Consider the following 13,850-nt stretch of genomic DNA (forward strand, 5'->3'; position numbering starts at 1 on the left):
CCATGCAGGAGTGCTCACAATAGCCAGCTGTGGCTGGCTGCCTGTATAAATCCTGGGGAGTGGGGTTTTCAGCCAGCACAGAAGTGAAGGGGCCTTAATTACATGGTTAGATTTGATAACTTATTTTAGAGATGTGAATTCCTCAAATTCATCCGCTGAAGGGCTCCAAGTACAGACTACGAATGACAACAGCCTGAAACAGTTGTTCTGAGATGCACGTGTCCCCAGATTACTCTTGGGCTGACTCCTAAGTGAAATTACTAGAACCCTTTTCATTCTTAATTTTGCTAATGAACAAGATGGGCTTCTTTGGTTTGAGGCACCAAGACTGCACCTACTTCTAGGATTAACACAGACAAAAGAATTTTCAACACTATATGTTTTTCATTTTCTATTGGATAATCAGTGTGAAGATGCTGAAAATGGAGGCTGAGGTTATGGCTGTGTGGGCTCGGGGGAGGATAATTACTGCATTGCCATTGTGAAATCGGGAATACGTATTTTCACTTCTCCTGGCAAGAAGCAAATTTATCATGCACACCTTGTTCCAAAGGAATGAAAAACTTTAGTGAAAAATATGATAGCTAAATGGGGATAAAAAAGTCTTGTTGCCCCCAGTTTTTATTCATTTAAAGTTTTGGAATTTTATTTTGTCATGGCTCCTCTGGCAAAAGCAAAAGGGAAGGTTCATACCTGAAAGCACAGTGAAGACAGCAGCAAAGGCATTTAACTTGAGCCCATCTATCACACTGCTTGAATGAAAGAGCTCGAGGCACATAAGGCTGAATCCGACGACTAACAGCATGATGTATAACACCTCGGATACTACTGATAACCACAGGACACCTGCAATGCACAAGAGCAGCAACCGGTCACTTATTCGGTAAATACTTCCAAGAGGTAAAGTTGGTAAAAATTCATTAGGAAATCAGGAATATCTAGGAGTAATTATGTGTTCAGAAAATTTAAATTTAGCAAACCATCACCCAAATTCTGAAAAATAGAAGTGGTGAATGAAGATGTGGAGAACAGCAGAGTGGTAAAGATACCGGGGAAAGAACAAGTTGTTGCGTAAGACCCCAGCTTGGCTGAAGGACCTCTGGGTATATCTAGAACCTCTTGGCTCCTATGACCCAAACCACAGGACACAGAATCCATTTTCCACCCCTATGTCATGGTTTACATGAGCAGAATCTAAGCATACATGTGGTGACGGCACCTATTACCTTACGGTATATGGGCTGGTGGGAGATGAATGGGCTTGGATAGTTCTTTTTCACAAGACTGTCCAAATAAATTATTTTCAGTCCAGGTTTTAAAACGCTTATCACTACATAGTGTTGGGGCCTGTTATTAGAAACTCTCACAGAAACTGGTGTCCTACAGAATGACTGCTCTGACTTGGGGTGTTTGGATCCACTGCATAGGTCTCCACCACTCGGAGTATATACAAAAACTGCCAGAATACCTGTGGGGTGGAGACAGTTATAACATACTCGGTTGAAGAGCTGCAGATACAGAATTTGGGCTGCCTTTGGTTTTCTCAGCCCCTAGGTAGAATCCCTCAGGTGAAGGGCAGAGTGGATGTGCCCTGTTTGACCCACATGTTCTGCAGGACTGTGGGATCGTGCGTGGGTAAGTGGTTCTGGCAGCATCCGGTAGTGGCCGGCTGAGACTGATTCGACCACTGTAGATGTTATATTTGGAAATTTCAGCACAAACCCTCTAGCAGGATCTGCTGAGTCTTTTAAAGTCACCAAGCCATGGGGTAAATTTGAGAGGATGGTAATAGATGATAATATTGAGTCCCTGCCAGATTTCCAATTGCTGTTTCAGCATGAGAATCTGCTCGAATTCTTCAGTACATTTGCTAACCTGATTGCTAGAGAATTCACCTGGAAACAATCAGCAGTGATGGAAAATTTCAGCCTAAGCAGTTGAAACATGGGAAGTTAAACATCAGAAGACAATGGCTTATATTAGAAAATGTTAGCTGTAACCATAGAGACTGCTACAAGCTTCACTTTATTAATACATTCTCTCCTCACTGTAAGAACATATATGTCATAATGCCTATAGTTAAGCATATCAAACCAGATATGCAGTCTCACTTTTATCAAATATCTGAGTGTCCTCTTAGTGACCAGGATGATCCCAGCTTACATTTTGGCTGGGAACTTGTCTTTTTGTAAGTGCAATCAGTTAATATGTGCTATTAGTTGATGATACATATCTGACCTTTTGAGTTTTTAAACAATATTATAGAGATTGTAATAAATAAACCTTTTAATTTCTCACAGTGACTTTATGTGTAATATTGCATCTATCAACAGCAAATGGCTGTTTATCTCACTCCTATTAGTCAATTTGGTATCAGGGCAACTGGCACACTCTTCCAAAAAGAATTTGAGTGAGAAATAGCAATGTTTTTCTGTGACACAGCAGGATTAAGAAGGGATTTTGCCTCATTTTCCCACAAACAGACATTTCTATGACAAGAGAATGATGAAATGGTTTGAGTCTGAAAGACTTAAATTATGTAAAACTGACTTATAAAGTGAGGCAGCAGAGAGCCGTAACTAACTAATGAGTTCTCATTCATAAATGTTTCAGCCCAAACTTGAAAGAATAATACACAACATATCTGCTAGAGGTGTATTGCCCTGTTTTGACTCTTGAGGATACTCACTGCTGACATCTACACACACGGGCAGTGCTGTAGTAGTGACTGCAGCTGAAGACTGTGGTGTGGCTCTGTCCTTGGCTTCCTTGGGTGAACAACTCACTGAAGAGTTGGGCTCAACGAGCTGTAGTCAATGGGGTAACATCAGCCTGGTGGCCAGTCACTAGTGGTGTTCCTCAGAGCTCAATTTTAAGACCAGTTCTCTTAAATATTTTTATCAATGATCTGGACACAGGAGTTGAGCACATGCTAAGAAAGTTTGCTGATGACACTAAATTACGAGGAGACGTTTCGTCCCTTGAGATTAGAGAGGCCTCAGAGAGAGAGCTCAGTAGATCTGAGTGCTGGGAAATCAACAACCGTATGAAATGTAACGAGGACAAACACTAGTTTCTGCTCCTGGGACAGCATAGTCCTGGATGTATGTATAGACTTGGGGAGAAGAAGCTGGAGTGGAACCCCGCAGAAAGGGATCTAGGGATCTGGTTGATGGCTTGGAGGTTCAGTTGATGTACATTAGCTGCATACAAGTTTTATCTATTCCCCACCTATGAAACAGTGCTTGAAGATCAATGCTGTAGACACAAGTGTAGAGTGCTTGAGAAATAACAGGAAGCTGAAAAGATGCACATATATCTCTATGAGAGGGCCCATGTTAATATGTCCAGAAGACAAATGAGGGGATACTGCCAGAGGCAGACTTGAGCACATTCAGAGTGACAGGAGGGCTCTGGGAGGTGAGGATGGAGGGGATGAGGGCCCAGCTGGTGTTCTTAATCCTGCTGATGCAGGAAGAAGGAACACCTGACAATGTGGGTGGTACCACAGGGCCCTCTTTGAGGAACAAGAACAGCTGAGAGGAATGGGATTCACCTGGTAAAAGGCAATAAGAGTGGTTTTGCCAACAGGATAACCTTGCAAGATTGTTAAACCCAATACGTTGGAGAAGGCCTGTGATAATGTGAAGAGCTATAAGCGGACAGTGGAGAAATGTCAGGGGGCTGGAGCACATAACCTACAAGGTAAGGTAGAGGTAGCTTCATCTTCCCATTCTGTAGAAGAAATGGTGAAGGTCTTGCTGTCTTTAGCTACCTAATTGAAGCTGTAGAGGACAGGCCCAGACTCTTTGAGCTGAACAGGGGTGGATAAGATAAAATTTGCAATATCAGAAATTCCAGACTGAGCTAAGCAAAAAGGTGGTTGAACACTCGAAGAGGGGCCCAGTGAGGCTGTGGGATTTCTGTCCTTGGAGACATTCAAATCTCCACTGGACGTGGCCCTGAGCAGCTGTATCTAATGGACATAACTTTGGCTGGGGCTTGGACTAAAGCCTCCAGAGGCCTCTTGCGACCTAAACCCTCCTATGACCTTTTAGTTGTGCAGTTGTTAGGTCTAATGTGCTGGGGCAGCACCTGGAGGTAGGAAGTCAGCTGGGGTAGGGATAACTGGAATAGAAACAGAGTTGGATTATGGCTCTGATGAACAGCTCAATGAGACATGACTTTTGCTGTCCTGTGAAACCTTTTCCAATGAGACACAAAGACTGAGTGAGTTTCCCATGGAAGGCATGGGCAAGCAATTGTTTCTTTTTTGAGCCTTGTTCCTATCTGGGAAGGAACTCTATGTCTAGCTCTCATGTCTTATTTCATGGTGTATGCTGAGTATCTGCTCTGTGCCTTTTTAAAATGCATTTAATGTGGGGGAAGGTAAGTCACAAATGCAGTATTTGTGTAGTTCTGTGTATGTTCTGTCCTGCCTGCTTTGATTTTGAATTTCATCTGAAATAATAACATCTAGAAAATGCAGGCTGTATCTGGATTTTATATTTTCCTGTGGCTGCCGGAAGCGGAAGAGTTGATTCAGGTTATTAATTCAAGAGACAGTGTCTTTCTGTTCTATGCTGATGGTGAAGTGATCTCCCACTGCTCTCATCTCAACATGAGATTCATAAGGCAGTCACTTGGCATTACTTACTTCCACTTACAATCTCTTGCAGCCTCCTTCCTGCAAAGTAGAGTGCTCTGTCTCTTGAGGAGACCTCAGTCATTCCAGGTGATAGGGAAGAAGCTCTCCAGAGGGTTTTTCTCTTCCCCTATCTTCTCTGCTGTCACCTTTTCTGACTCTCTTATTTCCCACCAGCCTTTGTCCTCTGCTCCAGGGGTTTGTCTGGCTTACCTCAGCTTTTGTGAAAAAAAATCTCTTCTTTAGAAGAGTCAGCACTCGATTAATTTGGAGACTCCTGCTTGGATGGCCTGTATCTGAGAGTCTGTATTCCTATAAATCACCAGCTTTCTCTCATTTTTTTCTCTTCATCCTATTTATGTTTCCCTGTCTGTTCATCAAACTGACTGTTGCATGTGCAGAGAAGCTGCTGTGGGTTTGTGTACAGCTCAATTGGGATGTGCCTGTTATGCCAAGGACGTTCCTAGTTAACACAGAAAAATTTCAGGTTCTAACCTGCCTCCTCCTCACTATGTGAAGCATTTGTCAGATGGCGTGTCACCCCTGCTCACTTTGTAGGAACTAATACTACAACATTGTGAGACCTGCTAGGAAAGGAGAGTCTTTTACTTTAAAACAAAACTAAATCAAAACTGATGCCACTTGCACTCCTGTACACATGTTCTCAGAAGCATGAGTATGTTCATCCAGCATGCAAGCTCCAAGATGCAGGTATTCAGTCAATCTTTCCAGAGTTTCTTGAAATGATACAGAGGATGCCAGCTGTTGAGCCCCCCTCATGTCTTCTGGGCTTTTTGTAGACTAGCAGAAGTGTGCTAGGTTTGCATGTTCCTTTTTGTCCCAGCTAGGAGCTGACAGTGATCTGTCTTGCTGTTCTGTGATACACATTATGTATCCTGATTTACTTGTTGTCCTGTATCTCCCAACCTGGTGTCTGAAGAAGCTGCAGGTAGATGGGCACTAGGATTTTGATCACCCACTAACCTTGGTATCATCAAAATCTGCTATTCTAATACACCTTGTCTTGCTATTTTTACTCTGGTGCTTCTACACCAACCAGTCTACTATGTCCTCAACAGTGTAACTGACAATGATAGTTACTTTTGTGTACTGTGGGCCACTTTGGATCTTTGCTCCTGCCCCACAGATGTTATGCCGTACATCACAGGTGGGATTATTCTGAAGTTGAACACCACAGACTATGAAGCTGTTTCTGGTGGCAAAGGGGTCACCATCTTCAGGACAACCTCCTTGTGAACTGAAAGCACTGAAAGTACAGGACCTGGGCTGAGCTTCTCACCTGGACCTTGAGGTGGCAAAGCTGGGACTTACTGAAAAATTTCAGTCAGCTTACATCATGTGATCCTTCCTGAGGTAGGAGTCCTATCAGTTTCATATTGTCTGATCTCAAGACAGGTTGTACTCTATATGATCACCAGCTTTGCCTAAAATCAGAAAATATAGCCCTGCCGAAAGCACATTTTTCATCTCTGCTTCTGTCCTTGTCCAGATTTTCTGAATTCACAAGATCAGTAAACTAGCTGGGACTTAACTGAACTTCTTGATGTCTCTGACATATTGTTACTTCCTCAACAATGTGCTAAGAAATTGTTGTCTTTGTGGAGTTCATGGTGAAAAGCGTCAGTGCCACCTCCTCATGTACTTAGCCACTGAATCAGTATTGTTATGTGCCAAGGAAATTTGTTTTCCAGCAACCCCAAGTGAAGTGAACATACTCTTCATTGTGACTGCAAGGATAACTGTTACCCGCATGATTGCTGAAATTTTAGGAACTCAAGTGCATCATGAACCATCTGACAAGATCAGCTCCTTGCATTTCTGTCAGACAGTGGAGGGCAGCATCAACATTTTGAAAGAGGATTCATAGATACTGAGTGCAATTCTGCAAAGCTGGTGATCATGGTAGGTGCATCTGCCGGAGATGTGTTAACAAAAGGATGTGGCAGACAATCCTGAAGGAGTGAAACAAACAGAATATTTTTATGATAATGAAGTAAAGAAACTTTACTTCAGCCTTTAATGAATCTCGGGGCTCAAAGGTTCTTTACAAAACTTGAACTTATGTCAAGTCAGCCCTGATCACCAGGGAAAGCACTGTAGATGAACATGCTATTACCTCTCACCAAGGAGCACTCTGAGTTGGGAATCTCCAATGCTGACTTTCCTTTGAAATAAGAATTCTGAAAAGTCATAGAAATTCTGCTTAGAAGAACTTGAGGCATCATACCATATTTCAGTGAATTCCTGATTGAGGAATCCAAAGAACAGTGTGATTAATGATTTCCAGGAACTTTGAGCTGATTTTGACTGTTTGGCATCTAAGTTAAGAAGTATAAATGTGAAATCGAGGTAACTGCTGTTGCTGGCCTAGGTCATTTTGTTGGTACATATCTGGCCTTTTTCCTTTGGAGCAAGAAAAACTAAGGACCAGTTTTAGAAAAACTAAAGACCCTGAGCAAAACCACTTATCACAACATCAAGTATTCTTTGTTCAAATCCACTGCAAATTCCTGTCACAAAAAGGCAACAGTTGCTGACTCCGGCTTTTCTGTTAGAGAGCTCTGGTTAAACTGACCTCAAGAACGTAATGAAATTACGGACACACACTTCTGTCTTCTTTCCCTGCAACATGCAAAGATGATTCTTAGTTGTCTGCTGCTGCATTATTAAAGCCATTCTCAGATTCATTAGCAATTCAGACTGAAATACCAAGAACTTGGATACTGTTTGAATGAGATTATGTGCAGGATGATAAAGAAGCATTTGCTGCTGTTTCTGGAACCACAAAGTTCCATAATTTCAATTACTGTTGTGCTTCTGAGATTAATACAGCCAACAAACCAGTACTAGAGAGTTGAAATACACGTTATACCTTCTACCACCTACATTCACATGCAGCCATGGAGTTTTATGCTAAATATGCATGACTGTAAAAATTGTCGTCAAATGAGAAAAGTTGATTTTTGGTGCCAGCTCAGGATGCCAACAGTTTCTGATGCCAGATTGTGAGGCTCTATCTCCAGATGAAATAACGATATTGAAATCCCCTCCTGGCTGCTTCTCCAGGCTGGTCAGGTCATGAAAATGACTGTCAAAGATCCAATGTTAGTACACGTTCTCAAGGCAACGCTGGAGAGGTGGCCAACAGAGAAATTGCTGTTAGAGTTCAAAGCATTTTTAATCCATAAACATGAGCTGTTTGCTCGTAAAGGATGTCTTCTGGGAAAATCATATTGCTGTTCCTGAAGGAGATTGCTGAATCATGTTAACTATGTTACATGCAGCATAGGCAGGAATTGTGTGCATGAAAATGTTAGTCATGCATTTTGGCTGGTGACTTAGAAATTATGCCAACATAAAAACCCCCATGAATGAACGTGTTACCTGCCAAGCTATGTGACACTGCCTGCTGAAAGCCCCAGTGTTCCCCGAGTAATGCCCAAGAAGCAATAGTCCAGAGTCTGTATTGATTTGATGGCCCTTTCCTAATTGGAGTAAACTCATAATCAGAATGCCTTGGTGGGATTTTATCCTCCTTAGAAGCACCTACTGTCTCAGGCCCTGCGCCCTGCTGAAGATGATCTGTCATTGCTGCCTACCAGCCCTTCTAATAGCAGAAATGCCCTCCTGGCTGATAAGTTCAAGTATCTGACCAAAGCAGCCTCATTTGAACTGTCACACTGTGCCATGCTGTCCTTGAGCAAGCAATCAGACTGGACAGTGGTGCAGACAGCCAAAGAGATCTTGAAAAGGTTTATACTTGTCATGTTCCTCATAACTCAGTGTTGTACATCCGCTCTGATAGTGAGAGCAATCTATCTGAGCTACAATGAGACATCGTCTCACTCCTGTGTCAGTTCAACCTTGATCTGCCTTAAACGTTCTGATACAAGCAGGTGGAGGCTTTGAGATTTTTCTAAATCATGCTTAATGATGTAACAAAAAAAACTTTGTGCTAGAAACAGTGGAGCTGAACAATGTGTGTACCTTAATAATAACTGTTGAGATTATCAGACCTGACTGAGATGAAATCCAGAGCACTCAAAGGACAAGACAGGGGCTGCACTGTTGAGCAGTGTCCAAGCAACACTCTCATGGAGAGTGTGAACCTTTCTTACCTCCTCACTGGCATTGCTGCTAGCCTCCAGACACGAATGATGTTACATGAGGAAGAAAGTGCTCCTGTTAGGCTGTGGTTCACCATCACTGTCCCCAAGATCCCCAAACTGTTGAACAACACAGGGAAACCACAAGAGGCTGTGACAGTGAACTAGACAGATGTAATCTAACATGGGAGGAAAAAGAACCATGTACGAGGGCAAAACTTTGTTTAGGATGGTGTGAATTTTCACAGAGAAAGCCATGGTGCAAGTGTTTTTCCTTCTTTATGCAAAAACATTTCATTATTCTTCTTGCTCTCCATGCATGCTGCAGCAGCCAGGGAGATGGGGGAGTTGTCACCCTGATTCATGTTACCAGCAATAAAAAGTTATGCTCACTTGCCTTTGACAGCCTCAGGTCCTGCTTTATGAACCTAACACTTGCACTGGAGATGGGAGGGAGAGCATCTGTGTGCTAGATGGGAATGGGTCCTTCTTGGTTTGTTTTTCGATGTTGAAACTCTAAGTTCTCTTTGTAAAGTACTGACTGCAGAGATTGCTGTGGAACCTCAACAGTTCTCTTGCACTTCCCTGTTTCTTATTGAGATCTAATTCTCAGAAAGATGCAAACTATCATAGCTTGTGGCACCCATGATGGTCTGCCACATCAGGGAAAATCTAGCTATTTCTTTAATACTCAATTCCAGAGCTAGTAGTGTGAGGCTGCTGCGAGCACACTGGCAGCTGCAAAATGTGCAATAGGTGCTGGTGTTTGTGGTGAGTAGGTGTTTGGCTTTCTTGTATTACTGATTTTTAAGATGTTCTGTTTACCTAGATAGACTGGTGTTTTCTCTGATTTTTGGTCCTATCTGCTTTGTTCCTCTTGGTCTATGTTTCTAGACTCTGGATGTCACTGTTTACCAGCTATGTTGGAACTGAGACCTGGATCCCACTTTTATCTCTCTTCTTCACGTTCAGTGCAAGAGAGAAAAAAATGGGTAGACGTTGAGAAATGTTGCGCATGTTTGGGAAAAGCATTAAAGTAAGTTTGAAAGGGCCATGTAAATCTTGGGCTTGCTGTTACAGTTTCATTCTGATGCTTTTAGTAATTTGCTCATCTCTGCTCATTCCAATACTCGGAATTACAAGCCAGAAATATTGGAGTGATCAATAAAAAATGGTGAAGGGAATAAACATTGAGCATGCTGTTGTGGCTGGCGTAAGGACTCAGCTCTGAGCAGTCAGCCCATCTGTTGGTTAATGCAGTCTCATAATATCAGACCATCTGCCTGCTCCTCTTCTGCTGCAGTGTAAAAAAAAAAACTGGGAGAAGTAGACCACAAAGCTATGAGAGATGTTCCTCCAAAGCCAAGTAAGCTTCACGATGCTAAAAGCTATCAGAGACACCTAAAACCTTCTGTTATTGTGAAACAACTAAGACAGTCAAGCTAGATAAAAGACCAGCACCCAGATAAAAGACTGCAGTTTGCTAAACATGAGAGACCATGTGATAAACATAATCACCAGAAACTGCTTAGGTGAGAGAAGAAATGCCAGCTGTTTTGATTTTATCTTTAGCTCTTCATTGGTTTCTTTATTTTGATAGGTGAGGTGGAGCTGTGAGCTAAATAAAATTATTCTTTTCTACATGATGATGTGTTTTCTATGACTTTTTATGGTTCTGATATTGAGCTTGATTCTGAATTTAATCCTGTGTATGGCATTGAGCGGACTGTGGAATATCTTTATGCCTAGGTTCTTTTTTTCCTGGTGTGAAAACAGTAGAGTAATATAGTGGAAAAGATCCTGAAAAACACACTAAAGCAGAACTGTCCCCTATGCCTTGATAAATGTATTTGGGCTAAATGGTGCTACAGTGCAGGTTCTGTGATGTACTTCCACCCTCAGCACTGGGCTGAGAAATGAATTATGTTTAGGTCTTGTGGCTAGCCTTCTCCACAGCAGAGAATCAGTGTTCTCCATGCCTTTGGCATCACCAGCATGAAAAGCAAGACCTTTGCTTCCTTTTAGGAATTAGGAGTTTAGTTTGAATTCTGCTATTAAGCATGGTTTCATTTTTGTATATCTAATTAGCTTCTAAAAATTACTTCAATGATTCATAATAGATGTGTAAGAAAACACAGATAAAATGTTAGTAACTTTTTTTTCCTGCATACTCAGTCATAACTGTCCTAACACAAGTGCACAGGTACTTGTCTGTGGGTATGTATATACCTTATTGCAGAATATTAAGAATAATGTAAGCAGAATATGAAATGTTCAAGAAGGCAATGGGGACTGTTTGGAAGCATACAATTCTTGTGGGAGACCCAGTTACATTTCTTTTCATTGGATGCACGTCTCTAAGTGGTCTTTTTAAAAAATCTGTTCTTTTTATTTTCTCCTCAGGAACAGGTACCCAGTACACAAAAAAGGAGGTTTGTTTTTTAACTTGGCTATTATGAGTTTCATTTGTCTCTTTTTCAGCCTGAAATCTGTTCTGTGTTGTCCTTCTCATACAGAAAAAGCATTCCCTATCTTTGCCCATAACTGTCAAACCTTCCCCTCTATCTCTTTAAATTTTATCATCACTTTTTTGAGCTGGGGCAAGCAGGGGAGGGAGGAGAGGTGCACAGAGTGTGCTGTGGGTGGGTTCATCATGAATACATGTGGTGGTTTGGTGGCTTTTTTGTTTTGTTCTTTGTTTCCTACAATGTTCCTAATATTTTTTTTCATCTTTTCTTAATCTCTGCAGAGCAGTGAATTAATGTTTTCATTGAAGTGTCTGTCATTGCTCCCAGAACTCTATCCTGAGGGGTAAAAGCCAATTCAGAATGCATCACTCTGTATGTAAAGGTAGGATTACTCTTCCTGTTCACCACTTTGTGTTTATCAACACTGAATATTATCTGCCATTTTCTGTCACTCAGTGACTGAGAAAGATTTGTTAATAGTTCAGATGCCTGTAGTATATATATCTAGTATCTTTCAAGTTTTCACACTCCACTTGCCCTTTTAGCTGAACCTTTCAATTTCTTTTAATGAGCTCTTGTTTTTCTTGTGTTCCCTTCTTCTCAACTTCTTTTTTTACTTCTACAGCTTCTGCAAGGATGCTGAATTTGTCTGTTTGTCACAGATACAAGATATCTCTTACTAACATTTTCAGTCAAGTTTCTCTCACCAGTCAGGACTAAGTCAAGAGTTATAAGTTTCTCAACTAATTTCTCCCTGCTCATAAAGTTTGTCCAAATTTTAGCCTCTACATCATAGTGTGACATTTTCTCAGTCTATGCATCAGGTTATGAAGTCTACTCCTACTATTTTGTTTTCTGTCTTTATATCTTCTCTGATATCAAGTTTAACCCTGCTACTGTAAACCATCCCAATAGGTGATGGCTAATAAAATTCTGCATTTTTTTATCTGAGCACAGAATCCATCCATAGAGATTGTGCTGCTCATTAATGCTATTACCTTGTTATTCTCATTCAGCTTTAGTACACGACATCTGCTTTGTCTTTCAGTGTGATCAGTACCAAGACACTATTGTCCCACTAATTATCTTTCTCCCATCAAATTTCTGGTACACCTATTATGTCAGTATCCATTAAAATCAGGCATCTAGATTCTCTTCTCATTAATTACTGTTGCAGCACTGGCTCAGAAGCATGTATAGATTTGGCTCAGCTTTCTCTTTTTGCGTGCTGTGTTTAGGTGAGACTTTATTTGTTTATTTGTTGTTTGCCATGTGCTATCTTAGTTTTGCCAGCTACTTTTTAGACAATACAGAATTTTTATTGCATCATCATGAGCTGTGTAGAGGACATGCAGAAGGCATCTCCTACTTCTGCCAGTACAGTCTCTAATTTAAAAAGTCCCCTGTAACATTTAGGACTGTGAAATGCTCACTAGCGATGACCATTTTCCTTCTGCAAGGTTTTGCCTTGGCTCAACCTCCATGGTCTCTAAAAGTCTTATTTTATGCATGTGACTTTCCCTATAACTAAGCAGAAAGCAATGCAATATAAGTACTTGCTGATGACCTGTTGCTTTGCCATTCATTGTGAGTATTCTTCCATAGGTATCAGAGCTGAAGCAAGTGAGGTCCTAGACATCATTAGAGTAATTTAGATCAGATTGTACCATACTCGTAAGGAGTTCATCCTGTGAATCCTGTTTTATGTTGGTATGTCCACCCCTAAATTTTGAGCCAACACTGACCTTTGAGCCTGTTCCTGAAGCAACTTCCCAGCAGGACTCCTCGGGTTAGAGCCCCTCATTTTGGTATATGCTGCAGATATGGTGGGCGTTTGGAAAGTGCTGGAGTCACAGCCCCAGTAAACACCATCCCAAAAACTCTTGAGGGCACCACGTTTCCTGCAAGCCCTTGCTCTTCACCAGCAAAGCTCTTCCAGCACAAATGCTGCTTTCAACTGATCTTCATTGTGTATGTCCCACCTTTCACTTATACAAGGTATTCAGCAGGTCATGACTCCTAGTCCTGCTCTCTGTGTCACTGTGGTTGACAGCTGACATTTATGCATTTGTAGAAGAATGCGGGTGGGAGTTTGAATCCCCACACAGTCCTAGGCAGGGGGAGGAACAGACCTGTGTATGTGTATAGCTGTGGTGCTATGCTAGTCAGTGAAGCCATTTCTCAGATCACTTGATGGGATGTATTGCTACCTGTTGCTTTCCATTGTGCTGCTGTGGTTTCCAGACATAATATCTAGCCTTGGTTTCTTCCTTTTGAATGTATCCTCCATGGCCTCTTGGAAGTGCTCTTGGGCTCAGATTTGAAGCAATGGGAAAGAGGAGCTAGGAGGTGCACCCAAAAGGTGTGATGAAAGGAGGAGGGTGCTGGAGTGTGTTGCAGCCAGAGTGTTCTGGATGGGCACTGCATCAGGGAGCTTGACAGCTGATTTAGCAAGGTTTTCAACAGCCCAAAGAGAGAGAAAAGGCTGCAAGCTGCATTCAAAAATGGACCAAGTAGCTGAAAAGTGAGTGTACTTTTCAGTGTAATGCATAAGTGTCCCTTGCTAAATAGGTTACCCTTTTCTTCTTTGGACATCAAAATACTCAGCAG

At 41.7% G+C, this 13,850-nt stretch overlaps 1 protein-coding gene across 1 annotated transcript in view; it reads right to left on the bottom strand.

Annotated features, from left to right (window-relative positions):
• The window catches only part of GSG1L (GSG1 like), a 48,228-nt gene that overhangs the window by 14,962 nt on the left and 19,416 nt on the right, over positions 1 to 13,850 (bottom strand). Inside the window, exon 3 of the mRNA XM_029085553.1 lies at positions 694 to 846. Coding sequence (XP_028941386.1) covers positions 694 to 846 — 153 coding nt within the window. The remainder of the gene's footprint in view (positions 1 to 693; positions 847 to 13,850) is intronic.

The sequence above is a fragment of the Antrostomus carolinensis genome, unplaced genomic scaffold, assembly GCF_000700745.2.
Source record: "Antrostomus carolinensis isolate BGI_N321 unplaced genomic scaffold, ASM70074v2 scaffold21476, whole genome shotgun sequence".
NCBI lineage: Eukaryota > Metazoa > Chordata > Aves > Caprimulgiformes > Caprimulgidae > Antrostomus > Antrostomus carolinensis.